Raw genomic sequence first — 15,301 nt, forward strand, 5'->3', positions numbered from 1 at the left:
GGAATATTAATGTTATGGGTTTTATATAAAGTTTTTTTTTTTCTTGAATAACCAGCGTTTTAATGCTGTATAAATAAAAGATATCATCGCAAATATAGGAAGTATTCGTTCAAGCAGATATCTTGTTTTAGTGGGCTGTATATTTTTTATCAGGGCTGCGACTTTAACTTCTAAATCCTTTTTACTTCCATCATTCCATATTACTATATCTGCTAGTTGAATTTTGCTGCTTAGAGGCATTTGGCTTCGGATCCTTTTTTCTGACTCTTCTTTTGTATATCCGTTGCGAGTCTTTAACCTTTCTGTTTGTGTATTTTCTTTACACGCAACACAAATGATTTTTCCACAAAGATAGTCAAATCCACTCTCAAATAATAAAGGCACATCAACTATCACTACTTCATCCCCTCTTATCCATGCTTTAAAAATTTGAAAAAGCACTGTTTTTAAAACTTCTGGGTGTACAATCTTATTCAATATTTTTCTTTCACAAGGATTAGAAAAAACTGCTTGTCCCAGGATATTGGTATCAATTTGTCCATCTTCTTTAACAATTGATTCTCCAAAAATTTTAATAACTTTCTTATAACATTTGTTTCCTGGTAACATCAGTTCTTTAGCCAACACATCTGCGTCTATCAACGTCCATGGTGATTTTGACCTCAAAATCATAGAAACTGTAGATTTTCCTATAAAACAAACAATTAACCACTATAATATACTCAAATAACATGTTTTCTACCTGTTCCAATTGATCCAGTGATTCCTAGCACCAACATTTGTAATTAACATATTTTTAGACGTTGGGAGTCGTTATCAAAGATTTTATTAACTGCAAAAAAAATTGGATCAGAAAAAAAGAGTAAAAAAAGGCTTATGAATGAAAAAATACAATGGAAAACGTCTTTTTTCATGAAGGAATTAAGGAGAATATATATAATGAACCAGAAAGAACTCGGCTTGGACAGGATGATCTCGAAGAAACCCTTGACAAACATAAAAAGATGGTAGAGGAGCTAAATGAAGAGAATTTTTATGCAATTTTAAATATTAGTAGAAATGTATGTTTTCTATTGGATATAAGTTACTTTTTTTTACTATTTTTAGGCAACAGAGTCACAAATACGAGAATCATATCATCGGCTTTCCCGTGCGTTTCATCCCGATAAACACCAGCATTCTGACTCAAAAGCAATTTCTGAGGAGAAATTTAGGCTAATTCAGTATGCTTATGAGGGTTGGTGCGTTATCTATCTGAATTATTGCTGTTAATGGTGAAAGTATTGATGGACCCAAGAAAACGATGGATTTATGATATGTATGGTGAAGAAGGGTTGAAATTTACTTGGGACATTGGAAAGAAGTTTAAGACCTCTGAAGAGGTACTAATGGTTATTTTCTTTCCTTATTATTGATATCTTAGGTTCTTGCAGAGCTCGAAAGACAAATGCATAGGAAAAATCAACAAAATCTTGAAAATATGGTAAAATCTAGAGTAAGTATACTGTACTTGCATATAATTATGTCGAATCTTAAAGGGACATATAAATCTGGTATTTGATGCATCACCATTATTTCAAGCAATTCAAATACCAACATTATCTCATATTGGAGTACTTTCTCATTCAAGGAAATTGAGTTTTTTTGAAAGAATTAAGTATACTGGTGTTTCTTCTATTTTTATGAAACATTCATTTTCTGTTCCACTTTCTTTTGGTAATAAGGATTTATATATTAATGATAATACTACATTCACTCTCATTGGGCAAATGATGTCTAAAAATAAAATATCAGAAGCAAATATTATAGGAGTTTTGCGTCATGTTTACAGCGCAAAGTTATGGTTTGAGGTAATCATTGTTCTTCCTGTAACTTAATTAATTTTATTAAGACAGGTATTTATATTCTTGATCCTAAATTATTATTTTCTAAACTTGTTTATACTTTCAATAGAGACTCGTAACTTATTTTATATTGTATGATTTTTTCTTATTTTTTTAGATTTATGACAATACAAACACAATTTCCAACTTTTTATGCACCACCTCAACTTATCATAAGTTCTGGAAAAAGATTAACCCCACAGGGGACTGGATTTGTAACTTTTCGAACAGGTTGTTGGAATCTGGGGCAATGGGGTTTAAATATGCCATTTTCTACTCAAAAGTCTAGTTTCACTTTAGGTTGGCAAAATACTTCAAAATCGGGATCTAGTGAAGGATTTTGGAATGTAGAAATAACTGCTGGGGTTGCAAATAGTGGAATTTCATATGAGTGGTCAAGTAATATAAAAAAAGGTAGAAGTTCAGAAAGATTAAAATTAACAACATCAATTTCAACAAATGGGATTGTGCTTAGTGCAGGAACATATCGTAAATTAGGGGAAGATTCTAATGCAGAGCTCGATGTATCTCTTACATTACCGCAAGGAATGATAATTTTAAAAATATTGTAAGTATCAAATATAAAGTTATTTTTTTTTAAAAAAAAAAAAAGATTTTCTAGACTTGGACAAAAAATAGTTATTCCAATTGTATTATCTACTAAATATAGTCTTAAGGCTTCTTTATGGGGAGTAATAATTCCTATAAGTACTTTAGTAATATTAGAAACAATTTACTTGAAACCTAATCGAATAAAAAAAAGAAAAGAGTAATATATGTATATTATTTTGAAAAATTAATTATTTATAGAAAAATATTTGCAATTAAGAAAGAATATCAGGAATGTTTGAATATGAAAAAGAAAAAAGCTGAAGAGTTTTTGCATCTTATGTGCGATATGGTTCATAAAAAACAATATTACGAAAAACAAAAAGAAGGGTTATTTATAATTAAGGCGCTTTATGGCGATTTTACAACAGGTGATGTAATTGATGTAACAATTGCTATAGCAGCTTTAGTCAATGATAGTCAACTTACTATTCATCATGGTTTTTCTAAGGTAAAAACATTTCTTGTAAAATTTATTGTTAAATATTAATAGTCTCAAATTATTGGAATCTGGGATCCTGCTTTTGGTCAAAAAAAAACCTTACGTGTAGAATATTCATTTAAGGGAAGAGTTCATTTTGTAGAAGTAGAAGATAAGCATGGTTTAATTGCACCATTAAGAGAACATTTGGTTACTAATATAAAACAAAATTATCTTTAAATATATAATTTTTTATTTAAACAACTGAAAATAAGTGTCTGTAATAATAACGTATATGATACCGCTTATTACTTTCCTGTGATCTAGTCTAATAATATAAAACTAAAAATAATATTTTTTGATAAAAAATCCTTTATTTTAAAAACAATTATCCTTAATAATTTAATTTGAATTAAAAGGCTTTTCTACATTTCCTCCTGTATTTCCTGTATTCCCTTGACCAAAATTTCCCATAAATCCTCTAGCTCTTCTAAAATGAGTTTTATGAATATTTGATAAAAGAAATTACATACATATTTCTCATTTCTGGATCAGCCATTATATCTTGTATATTAGGAGCTTGTCCACTACTCATAATATTTTGTGCCCTAATACAATCAAGAATTATTTTTTATATAATACTATATTTACATTTGTGCAATACGTGGATTAGTTAGTAGATCATTTAAAGCACCAGATGACATCAAGTTTTGTGCTACAGACATAAAAGCTAAGATAAATTAAATTATAAATATGACAGTTTTAAAGTAAAAATACTCGAATTGTTCATCATAGATGCAAAGTCGGGCATTTCACAGGTACCCCTAGGTATTTCATTTGATGAATCCGTATTCGAAGCTTTAGAAACATTTTCAAATTCTGAATTCTTTTCTTGTGTAATATTATTTTGCTCATTAACATTTTTTTTTACGAGTTCAAGTCCTCGTTTCATTATTTCTGAAGCTGGATCAACTTTTAAACCTTTTTCATATACTTCTAACGCTTCTTTATAATTTCCTAGTGCATAATAAGCATGACCAAGGCGACTATATGCTTTCCCATAGCTAGGATCTATTTCTAGTGCTAATTTTGCATCTTTCACAGCAGAATGATTATCTCCTGATTGAGAATATGCTGCTGCACGATTAGACAGATAAATTACATCGTGTGGAAAAAGCTTGAGTGCCTCTGTATAGCAATGAATAGCATGAGAGTAATCCTTTTTAGACATTGCATTGTTTCCCTGTGTTTTTAAATCCTCTGCTTTTGCTTTATCATTTGTGTTTATATTACATGTTGTAGTAATATTGGTTGCAAATTCCGCACTAATTTTTACTGAACTTCTCTAAGAACAAATAGTAAAACACAAAACTATATTTTTCAGATAATTACATACAGTCTGCTGCTGTGCTTCTTCAAAAATGCTTGTAAGTGTTTGGGAGTCTATTCCAAGGCTTTTTCGTTGATTACTACAACAAGGATCTACTGAAAAGGTTCCAGTGATACATTGTACTTAAAAGCTTCAGAAATATATTGCTTTAAGCCAAATATTTACCTGCTACTTCAATTCCTTCTTTTTCTTCCTCTGGAATAATTCCTTCTTTTAAGCAGTTTTCAAGCCATTCTGCAACTAAAAATGCTATACATTGCTGGTTAGATGAAAGGTTTTTTGACTATGATATATTAAACAAAAACTTTATCTAAAATATGCTTATTTTACCATCTTTAAATTGTTTTTTTTGGTTTTTTTAAAAAAATAAAAATCTTTAGTTTCGTTAAGATCAAAAGTTAGGTTTAAAAACGTAGATTTTAAGACAAAAATGTTAAGGTATTTAAATGATTTTTAAGCAAATTTGTTTGTTTTTGTTAAGAAGAAAACATGTCTGTTTTAATCCTAATTATTCTTTAAAATTATCATGTTTTTCTAGTTGGTCAACATCTAAAAAAGAAGTAAAAACGCAGGATTCTACTTCTTTAGATAAGGTTTTAGATAAAAAAAGGATAGAGTTATCTGAAAAAAAAGAAACAAAAGGAGATTTTGGTAATAAAGATGAAGAAGCTAATATTTCAAAACCGGGTTTGGAAAATATACAATCATATGTTTTTGATGAATTTATTAATAAAACAATGCACCAAGATTCTTTAGGCATCAAGGATGCGATATATCATTTTCATGCTTTTTGTTCAAATAATAATACAATCATTACATTGACTAATTCACATTATAATCCTGTTATTTGCATTACAACTGGTATGCTTGGATTTAAAAAGTCACAGAGAGGAGGATACGAAGCAGGATACCAGGCATGCGTGTCTATGTTTGAAAGAATGACACAAAAGGATATTCGTCCAACACAACTTGAAATTATTCTTCGAGGCTTTGGTAAAGGTAGAGAAGCAATATTTAAATGTATTAGTGGTATAGAAGGTGCATCTTTTAGACCATTCATATCTCGTATTACAGACGCAACGAGATTAAAATTTGGAGGAGTAAGAGGCAGAAAAGCTAGAAGGTTATAGTATATATCTTTGTGTACATTAAAGTTGAATTTTTGCAAGATACGTCTATATTATAATTTTTTAATGATATATATTTGAATGTTTTATTAAAAATTATGGATTGTTTTAAGTTTTATATATCTGCTCTATGGTTTTTATTTAAATAAAAATTATACATTTTTATACTTTTGTATATTTTAAATATTATGAATTAAATATTATGAATTAAATATTATAAAGGACCATTGTTGTTTTTATATAAAGCTAGTAAAAAAAATTTAAAATGTTATAATTAGTAAATTTAGTAAATTAGTTATTTAATTGGTTTTAAAGATAAAAAATTACTTAAAGAACAATATTGGTCAATTTCATACAATAAAATCACTATTGATTCATATTATTCTCTATTTTTAGTTTTTATTTTTAAAAATAATAAGTATTTCCTTCATATTGAATAAATTTAAAATGACAATTGATACATATTAAAAAGTTTTGTTTATAAAATTTAAGGCAACATAAATACCAAAAAAAATTGTAAGCTTTGAAAAATAAATTAAACTTTATTTTATGTCTATAAATAGTGATGTAAAATCCTAAATCAATACTATGTTCAATTGTTAATTTTGAAAATGAACAGTAAATTATTTTTTATTCTGACGATAATACGTCATGTGAACTTTTGTCGGTTCTTTTTACTTTCTGAAAGTCATTACGAACCCATTTAAAAATAAAAAATGTATAAACTTAAAATAAGTTATTAAAATAAGATTATTAGACAAGCTTAAGACAAAAAAAAGGATATCTGTATTGTTTATGAAGGCCTTTTATTAATTTTAATAAAAACAAAAGCGATGAATATGAATAAAAGTATATATACGGGAAATGAAAAACAGAATGGACATCATGTTCAACATATACCATTAGTTTATCAAAATTATGCACATAATCATCGATATCATCCATTTTCTGAAGGGAATAATATTATTTCTATCGATGAACTAACAGAATTAAATGTCAATTCACCGGTGAATGTTGATTGTAATAATGCAATGTTAAATTCACATTCGAATTCGTATAGAGGTTCTCATTATCATCCTAAGATGCTATACAATCGACAATTTTCTTCTTACCAGAGTCCTAATTTTTTATATACGGACAATTTTCATTCTATAGACGCACCGCCTATTATGAGTGAAGATTCTAAAGCTTTTCACAGCATGAGTATGCCAACTACAGTAAATGATTATTGCCTTTCTAGGAATTATTCTGTTGATTCTTTCGGTTCATTTTATGATTCTAGTTTTCTTGGATATTCTGTTTATAAAAAAAAAGATCCACATATGTCGTTTTCCGAGGAACCTTTTACATCTCTCAGTATCTTTGATAATAAACAACTTTTGGAGAAACATAGGAAGCGTCGGGAAAGTCACAATGCAGTTGAACGTCGTCGCAGAGATAATATTAATGAAAAGATACAAGAACTTGCTACTCTTGTTTCTGAAAGCTTATTTAAAGATAAAATAGGGTCAAATTCGGATGTAAAAAATTTAAACCATTCAGATTGTAAGTTAAATAAAGGTGAAATATTACGAAAATCTGTTGATTATATTCGAAGTTTACAAAATTATATTAATGAATTAAATACTCGCTCTCAATGGCTTGAAAATGAAGTTGTTCGACTTGGTGGAGATCTTAGTGTTATTAATAAGACAGAGTTGTCGCCTGATATTTCTTTGAATATTAATGATACTTTAAAATCTAATTACAGTGATAATAATTCTATTGATTTTGAAGTTAAAAAGGATATTTTGATGAACTAGATACGGATCGCTGGTCGTTGTCATTGTTTTATAATATAATATAGCTATAATTACATTTAATCCAGGAATCATGTTCAATAACAATTATATATATATATATATATTGTATTTTTAGTTTGGCTTTTAAGTTTGCTGAAATTTGCCTTATTTTTTATTTTTGTAGTTTTAACATATTTAATTTCAATTTATTATGTTTATAATGATTCATGATTCATTTTTAATACACATTTTACTGATTCATAGTTATTTAGCGATTAGGGAAAATTTAAATTATATTAACAGCCTAAAGGTAACTAAAAACATAACTTATATTAGTAATATAAGCTTTTAATCTTTCCTCTCATAATAATGGCATAATTTTAGTTATATTACTTTAGCTGTATTATTGATTTGTAACTACTATTTTAGTGAATATTAGAACGGGATTCAAAATGAGTTCAGGAAAAACTAGAGATGTAAAAAAACATATTCTTTTTGAGGTATCAATGGAAGTTTCAAACAGAGGTATGATTTTATTTATATATTCTTTCATATATTAATTAATTCTTTAAATTTTTCCAACTTTAAATTAACTTGTTTGTAGTTGGTGGAATTTATTCAGTCCTTAAATCAAAAGCACCTGTTACATCTATGGAGTATTCTTATGATCGTTATATTGCTATTGGGAAGATTACAGAATCAGCAATTAATTTTGAAGTTGAACAGCTTACTACTGAGGATCAGCCTACACTTCATGAAACATTACAATATATGAAAAAAAGAGGCATAAAGTATTTGATATTGTATTGTTATTTTAATATTGACTTTCAATGTAGTTATATTTATGGAAGATGGTTAATTGATGGTGCACCTCGAGTTCTTTTATTTGATTTAGATAATGCTTATCACTGGTTAAATGAATGGAAAGGCGATTTATGGAATACTACTGGCATTCCTTCTCCTCCAGATGATTTGGAAACTAATGAAGCAATTGTTTTCGGTTACATAGTAGCCTGGTTTTTAGGAGAAGTAGTTTATAAACTGTTATTTAATTTATTGTTTAAATTTTTAAGTTTATTTCTCATGAGCATGAAAGAGCTGTTGTAGTTCATTTTCATGAATGGCTTGCTGGTGTAGCATTGCCACTTTGTAGAAAACGTAAACTAGACTTAACAACTATTTTTACTACACATGCAACTTTACTCGGACGCTATCTTTGTGCAGATAATGCAGATTTTTATAATAATTTACAACACTTTGATGTAGATTATGAGGCAGGAAGGAGAGGAATTTACCATAGGTATTGTATAGAGCGTGCTGCAGCTCACAGCGCAGATGTCTTTACGACAGTATCACATATTACTGCTTACGAAAGTGAGCATTTGTTGAAAAGAAAACCAGGTAACAATATTTTATATTTTTTTTTATTAATATATTATGAGATGGTGTTTTGCCTAATGGTCTTAATATTATAAAATTTGCAGCAATTCATGAACTTCAAAATCTACATGCTATATCTAAACAAAAAATAAGTGAATTTGTGCGCGGGCATTTTTATGGCCATAATGACTTCGATCTTGATAATACACTGTATTTTTTTACATCTGGAAGATATGAATATAGAAATAAAGGCGTTGATTTATATATCGAAAGTCTTGCTCGTAAGTGTTTTAAAATATAAACTGTATATCATAATTTTTACAGGGTTAAATGGACGTATGAAAGGATCTGGTAGTAAAATGACTGTAATTGCATTTATTATTATGCCTGCTGCTACACATTCATATACCGTTGAGGCTTTAAAGGGACAAGCAGTCATGAAATCTTTACAAAATACTGTTGAACATATTCAAAAAGAAATAGGCCAACGGATTTTTGAAAAATGTTGCCAGCATTCAAAGTATATAATTTTGATTTTATTTTATTGATTAAATAATTTAGAGATTCTGATGAAGACTTTATTGATACAACAAATCTTTTAACAGACCAAGATAAAATTTTACTTAAACGGCGAATGTTTGCATTAAAAAGGTCAACATTGCCACCAATTGTTACACATAATATGGCAGATAATAATGATCCAATTTTAACACAAATTAGAAGAGTTCAATTGTTTAATTCTAAGGAAGATAGAGTTAAAATAATTTTTCATCCTGAATTTTTAAACTCAAATAATCCAATATTATCTCTCGATTATGACGATTTTGTACGTGGGTGCCATCTTGGTATTTTTCCTTCATATTATGAACCATGGGGTTATACACCAGCCGAAGCTATAGTTATGGGTGTTCCTAGTGTAACAACGAATATTTCAGGTTTTGGATGTTATATGGAAGATATAATTGAAAATCCATCTGATTATGGTATTTATATTGTTGATAGAAGAATGAAATCAGTTGATGAAAGTATAAATCAACTTACAAATATTATGTATAATTTTACAACTAAAACACGGAGACAACGTATTAATCAGCGTAACCGTTGTGAAAGATTAAGTGATTTCTTGGATTGGAAAATTATGGGTCTTGAATATATTAAAGCACGACAACTCGCATTAAGGCGTGCTTATCCTAATAGTTTTAATGATGATTTAATAGAAAAAAGTACAAACTTGACATTAAAGAGTGTAATTAAAGTTCCTCGACCTTTATCGGCTCCTGCAAGTCCGAAATATCGAAATAGTTTAGTATCTATACAGGATTTAAATGATATTGAAGAAGATATACAAAATTTTCATACGAGTGATTATATTTCAAATAAAATTGGTGATAATGGTGAAGAAGTTAGTTTCTATGTTTAATTTTTTTTAACATAATTAAAGAATGAAAATGCATTTTCTCTAAACATTTAAAAGTAAACTATAGAGAGAATAATCTATTAATTGGCTTCTAAATAGGATTTTAATAAATTATATTTTTGATAAATTAATAGGTATTGTGTTTATTTAATTGTTAATATTTTCAGAAAAGATAGCTAGAATTATAGTAAGACTGATTTAATGTAATTTTGTATTATCTAATATAATTGTTTTTAAACTTCAATTTTGTTTCATATTTATAAAAATATAAATATAATTTGTAATATATAAATATTCAAAATGTCACTCAATGTTAATATTTAATAGTTCTGAAATTTTATTTAATTAAAAATAATTTAAAACTATATTGATTATATATAATTTCGATAAAAATAAAATGAATAAAAAGGTATTATTTTCAAAATATTATAGTTATTTTAATAAATTAATAAAAAACTTGCTATTTTTAAAATATATTAACTTTATTTGAATAAATTAATTTATTTTATATATTAAATTACGGCCATGGTTAGTAGAAAAAATAAATATATTTTACAATGTTAATTTTTATTTAAATAATTCACATATTATTCATTATATATTTAATTAAACCCCGTAGCTAATGGGAATTTTATCAAAACTTGCTTCTTAAACATGTTTTTAAGTTCATCTTCGGTAATAACATCAAGTGTTTCTTTAAATACAGCAATATTATTAAAAGACAAAAGTTGTATTATAGCTGCCTTTAAATGAGAAAGCTCACCAATAAGTATAAGGCCTTTAATATATGATAATACATGATATGGACTAAGTTCTTTTGTATGTTTATAAAATTTTTCATTTAAGTTATATTCTGTAATATCAGATTTAAATATTTCATTTTTTTCTTCAACTATTTCTTTAATCTCTTGGTATTTCGGATTATTTTTAACTGATATATATTAAAATATTTTAAAAATAAATAATCTTACTATTTTTCTTAAAATATATAATTTGTAAATGCAACTCTGGATGATACAAATCTATTTTTTGTGCATTTAAAATACATTCTAAAGCTTGTAAATATTTTCCTATGTATATTAGATTTTATTCAATTAACAATTTATTGTTATACCTTGACGAAAATAAATCTCAAACTCCATAATATATATATGTATATTACTTAAATTAAGCGATTGTAATGGAGAAAGAAACCTTATAGCTTCTTGAAGAGGATTTTCGGTCTATTAATTAATAATTCTTTTCAATATGCATTTACCTGAAGTAATTTGTTTCCATTTGGATCATCATCAATATTTGATTCTTCCTCGTTTTCATTCTTTTTTTTATCTTTTTTAGTATTTAAATTACAATTTTCAGATTTAATATTTTTTATTGATTTTAATTCTCCATTTTTAAAAACAATTGAATTAATATCATCGAAATTGTTCTTCAAATCTGGTTGATCATGAAGTAAAATATATATTTTAATTGCTAATTGTGCAGTTTCTTGATAATATGGGTGAGAAAATAACTGATCTTCCCACTTTAAACATTCGATGTAAGCTCTAATAGTGCCTTTTTTTGGAGAATAAGAATGAAAGTCAAATTGATCGTCACTCCAAATATTAAAAATCTATAACAATAAAAATATATTTCAATAATATTAGAAAGTACTTTTAAAATTGTTTCAAAGCGCTTTAATGCAATATTGTATTTTTTCTGACGTAAAAATGATTTTCCATCTTCTAAAATAAACCAAATACATTGCATATCAATTAGATCTTCTATTGGTCCCCCAACTATGTCTGTCTATTAAAATATTAAAATATACTTTAATTAAATTAATATTAATGATACTTTTGTAAAAAGACTAAGAATATTTACTGCTTCTTTGTTACAATCATTACGTAACATATATTTCGCACATTTTGTATTTATATATCTATCTTGTAAATCCAATTTTCGCGCATCATTAAGAAAAGACATAGCTAGTTGATTATTTCCTGCATGTTTATAAATACGAGCTTTACTCATATATAATTCTGTAAGTGTGGGTGTATGTTCAATAGCTTTGTTAATATACATTAACGCTTTTTCTGTTTTACGCAAATAATCATAATGTTGAGCAAGAAAATATAATACCCATAGTAACACTGTTGGATCCTTATTTTTACCTTCATCTAAAGCTTTATCAATGATAAAAATTCTTTATAAATCTAAAAAAATTTTACATGGAATATCTTTTTTTGAATATAAATCATTTAAGTATTGTTCTACTAAATCTTGAATTATATTTCTTTTTTTTTGATCTAAATACAAGCCTTTAATAGATATAAATGCTGAAGGAACACCTTTTTTAAAAAGTTTTTTTAAATATTTATTTACTGCATTTTTAAATTCGTTATCTATAATGCATTAAAAAATGTAAAAGCCATTATCAAATATTACTGGTTAAAAAATTGAGAGGCACACGCCTAGCCATATATGACTTAGGATACTTTTTTTGAAGATCATAATGCATTTGTTTCAATCCATTAATGTCTATAATTTCATTTTTATTTCTTAATCCTTTTGCTTTAGCTAAATTAATATAATATTGATAATTTTCAGAATTGCGGTCTAACAGTTTAATATATTCTGTAATTGCTTCTTCTCGTTGTAATTTTAAAAAGCATTTAGCTTTAATTTCCATAATAGATACTTTATCAACTATTAGTGATTCCATAGAATTAATATAATCCAATGCTTGGTTATAATTTCCAGATTTTACAATTATACTACATTTATATAAAATGATTTCTGAATTTTCGTAATTTTTTAAGAAAATGTCCTATATATATTATAGATATTCAAAAACATATGAATATGCAAACTTTCGAAGTATCTTCATATGTTGTTAATATTTTTTCTGCTGCTAAAATATCACCTTTTAAATCATTTGCTAATGCATAGGATGTCCAATTTTGTCGGAGCTTAGGATTTAATTGAAGTAATGTATTTCTTGTATTCTATTTATAGATTTAATCATTGAACAACTGATAGAATATTCATACCACTAGTTGTGTAAAAAGACGTTTATGAGTTTGAAGCAAAGCTAAGTCTCGTAATATTTGTAAATTTTCTTTATCATGTTTTAAAGCATTAAGATAGCATTTTATAGCTTCATTGTAATTTTTATCTAGACGATGTAAAAGACCAAAAACATGCCAGCAAACATGGGATGTAAGATTGTTTCTAAGTCCTTTACGAACAAGTTCATATCCTTCTGATTTTTTATTTAATAAACTTAAAATTAACCCTTTCATAGCTAATGTTTCTAAACAAAAATGTCAATATAAAATTAACATTAAAAAATGCATAAGACCTCCATGATCTGGATACTTTTTTAGAATCTGATTAGCATTTTTCAGGGCCTTTTTATACTGTTTTAGTTCATAAAGTTTCTAAAATATACATTATTATCGATCTAAAAATTTACAGAAAAAGAAACTTACAAGAATTTGACGAAAAAGAGATGCTTCTTTAGAATCTAGGTTTTGTTTTGTTGAAGTCATTTTTATTAAATTCGAAAATTAAATCTTTAAAAATTAATCGTGTATAATTTTAATAAATTTTCATAGTATTTAAAATAATATAGAATATATTTATAATATAAAAAATTATTTTATTTTATAATTGTTTAAAATATTAAAAAATTAATATGTTTAATTTAAATAAATATAATATTTTAACAAACATATAAAATAATTGTATATAATTTTTATATAACATTTATTATTAAATATTTGTTTTATTATATAATTTTTTATATTGATTAAATATTTTTAAATAATTATTGTTTAAAATTAATTTTAATTGATCAGAAAAAGTATTCTTTAAATAAAATTAATTTAGTAAGAATTTAGTATTTAAATATAAATATTATTTTCTAATATTTTTTTAAATTTCATATTTTAAATAATAAAACAAAAGATATACAACTAAATTTTGTTGTGTTTTTTTAAAAAAATGTATATTAGGAATATAATATAATATATATATAATCATATTGAATAATGTTTTGATTATTAAAAAAATATTTATTTCGTTAATATAATAATATAATATTATCTTTCATGTTTTTTTAAATAATTTATTCAAAAAATTATACTTAGAGTTAAAAAATTATAAAAAAATTAATTAAAACTATATATTTTAAAATAAAACATTTAGAAAAATATATAATATTTTAAATAATATTTATATTATTTACTCAAATTATATAATTTTTTATTAAATTAAATTGCTTTATTATTTTTTAATTTTTTATACCATAATATATTTTAAACTAATGTTAGACTTTTTTTTTATTTTTTTTTATTTTAAAGTCTTCAATAGCATTCCCAAGAAATAGAGCAGCTTTTGCACAAGAATTAATAAGTTTAAATCTATCTGGACCAAGATTAATTCCTCCATACCATCTACTTACAACTAAAAGGACATTCTTTACATCCTATAATATTAGTAAATAAACAATATGCATATTTATTACCATAGAAGATAATAAATAAGATAAATTTGAACCTGCACCTTTTTCTCCATTATCATCATTATCTTCAAAAATTATAAATAGAATTAATCTATAAAATAACTAACCACAAATAATTTCTCCATTCTCTTTTATTAATCTATATGCCCAGATATTATGTGTTGCGTTTGCTAATGATTTTTCATGTTGTAAACTTTCAAGAGCCCTATGAACCATATCTAAAGATTTAATTTTAAGCATCCGTCCAATAAATTTAGATTTTTTTAATGTTAATATTTCTGAAATGACCCATGGTATATTATCCTGAAAAATTGTTTTTTTTTCATTTTCTTTAAAAGAAGTTCCCAAAGTACTAGAAGTATTTACACTAATTTTATACTCTTTTATGTTATTAAAATTTTTTTGTGTAAGTTCCAAATCTTCTAGGAAACTTATTAACTCAAAAATACAAGTCTGGTATTACAAATATTATTTCATTTTTTTATTATATAATGTTATCTTACATTTCCAGATGGAATTTCTGCTAAAATTTTTTCTATAATAGATTTTTCGATATTCTTAGATCGCATAATATATGGTTTTTCAAGAGGATATGCTTCTGAAAACTTAAGAACAATAGTATATGGTTTCTGATGAGTTCTAAGAACATAAATTTTAGCATTATTATCTAAAAGAACAAAACAAGACGGATAAATTGAACTGTTAATTTTGAGAAAAAAATTAGATAAAAAAGAATACTTACTTTACTGCAGTAAATTCTTCGTCTAAGGCCTGAAAAGACAT

General features: G+C 25.7%; 8 protein-coding genes across 8 annotated transcripts; 4 read left to right on the forward strand and 4 right to left on the reverse strand.

Annotated features, from left to right (window-relative positions):
• Positions 1-21: 21 nt before the first annotated feature.
• T551_03095 (dephospho-CoA kinase) lies at positions 22-779 on the reverse strand (the record flags this gene model as incomplete). The annotated part of the gene is made up of 2 exons (XM_018375358.1): positions 22-689; positions 743-779. The coding sequence occupies 2 exons, from the start codon at positions 777-779 to the stop codon at positions 22-24; spliced, it is 705 nt and encodes a 234-aa protein (XP_018228566.1).
• Positions 780-893: 114 nt separating this feature from the next.
• Positions 894-3,153, forward strand: T551_03096 (uncharacterized protein; the record flags this gene model as incomplete). The annotated part of the gene is made up of 10 exons (XM_018375359.1): positions 894-1,061; positions 1,108-1,237; positions 1,282-1,382; positions 1,424-1,495; positions 1,539-1,850; positions 1,892-1,959; positions 2,002-2,451; positions 2,497-2,652; positions 2,694-2,943; positions 2,986-3,153. 10 exons carry the CDS (start codon positions 894-896, stop codon positions 3,151-3,153), a joined length of 1,875 nt encoding a protein of 624 aa, XP_018228567.1.
• Positions 3,154-3,256: 103 nt separating this feature from the next.
• On the reverse strand, positions 3,257-4,691 carry T551_03097 (uncharacterized protein). The gene is made up of 7 exons (XM_018375360.1): positions 4,634-4,691; positions 4,469-4,586; positions 4,310-4,425; positions 3,691-4,258; positions 3,565-3,643; positions 3,447-3,521; positions 3,257-3,400 (listed from the first exon to the last, which is right to left on the reverse strand). Exons 1-7 carry the CDS (start codon positions 4,634-4,636, stop codon positions 3,316-3,318), a joined length of 1,044 nt encoding a protein of 347 aa, XP_018228568.1. The 5' UTR covers positions 4,637-4,691; the 3' UTR covers positions 3,257-3,315.
• A 58-nt stretch (positions 4,692-4,749) lies between these two features.
• On the forward strand, positions 4,750-5,433 carry T551_03098 (mitochondrial 37S ribosomal protein YmS18; the record flags this gene model as incomplete). The annotated part of the gene is made up of 1 exon (XM_018375361.1): positions 4,750-5,433. One exon carries the CDS (start codon positions 4,750-4,752, stop codon positions 5,431-5,433), a length of 684 nt encoding a protein of 227 aa, XP_018228569.1.
• Positions 5,434-6,269: 836 nt separating this feature from the next.
• On the forward strand, positions 6,270-7,232 carry T551_03099 (uncharacterized protein; the record flags this gene model as incomplete). Its single annotated transcript, XM_018375362.1, has 1 exon — positions 6,270-7,232. One exon carries the CDS (start codon positions 6,270-6,272, stop codon positions 7,230-7,232), a length of 963 nt encoding a protein of 320 aa, XP_018228570.1.
• A 431-nt stretch (positions 7,233-7,663) lies between these two features.
• T551_03100 (uncharacterized protein) lies at positions 7,664-10,011 on the forward strand (the record flags this gene model as incomplete). Its single annotated transcript, XM_018375363.1, has 7 exons — positions 7,664-7,736; positions 7,816-8,002; positions 8,048-8,240; positions 8,285-8,612; positions 8,654-8,872; positions 8,916-9,111; positions 9,153-10,011. 7 exons carry the CDS (start codon positions 7,664-7,666, stop codon positions 10,009-10,011), a joined length of 2,055 nt encoding a protein of 684 aa, XP_018228571.1.
• Positions 10,012-10,610: 599 nt separating this feature from the next.
• T551_03101 (uncharacterized protein) lies at positions 10,611-13,544 on the reverse strand (the record flags this gene model as incomplete). Its single annotated transcript, XM_018375364.1, has 12 exons — positions 10,611-10,939; positions 10,980-11,078; positions 11,123-11,231; positions 11,267-11,623; positions 11,665-11,799; positions 11,848-12,176; positions 12,222-12,395; positions 12,439-12,820; positions 12,864-12,998; positions 13,044-13,306; positions 13,355-13,433; positions 13,485-13,544. 12 exons carry the CDS (start codon positions 13,542-13,544, stop codon positions 10,611-10,613), a joined length of 2,451 nt encoding a protein of 816 aa, XP_018228572.1.
• Positions 13,545-14,323: 779 nt separating this feature from the next.
• On the reverse strand, positions 14,324-15,301 carry T551_03102 (uncharacterized protein; the record flags this gene model as incomplete). Its single annotated transcript, XM_018375365.1, has 5 exons — positions 14,324-14,482; positions 14,522-14,583; positions 14,626-14,971; positions 15,022-15,217; positions 15,261-15,301. The coding sequence occupies 5 exons, from the start codon at positions 15,299-15,301 to the stop codon at positions 14,324-14,326; spliced, it is 804 nt and encodes a 267-aa protein (XP_018228573.1).

This window comes from Pneumocystis jirovecii, assembly GCF_001477535.1.
Source record: "Pneumocystis jirovecii RU7 chromosome Unknown supercont1.14, whole genome shotgun sequence".
In the NCBI taxonomy this organism is placed as follows: Eukaryota; Fungi; Ascomycota; class Pneumocystomycetes; order Pneumocystales; family Pneumocystaceae; genus Pneumocystis; species Pneumocystis jirovecii.

Excerpts from the sequence above, each read along its gene's own strand:
- T551_03097 (XM_018375360.1), bottom strand. Across the intron at positions 3,644-3,690 it reads ATCTATGATGAACAATTCGA|CTTTTATGTCTGTAGCACAA; the intron begins GTATTTTTACTT and ends AATTTATCTTAG. Across the intron at positions 3,522-3,564 it reads AATCCACGTATTGCACAAAT|GGCACAAAATATTATGAGTA; the intron begins GTAAATATAGTA and ends TGATTGTATTAG.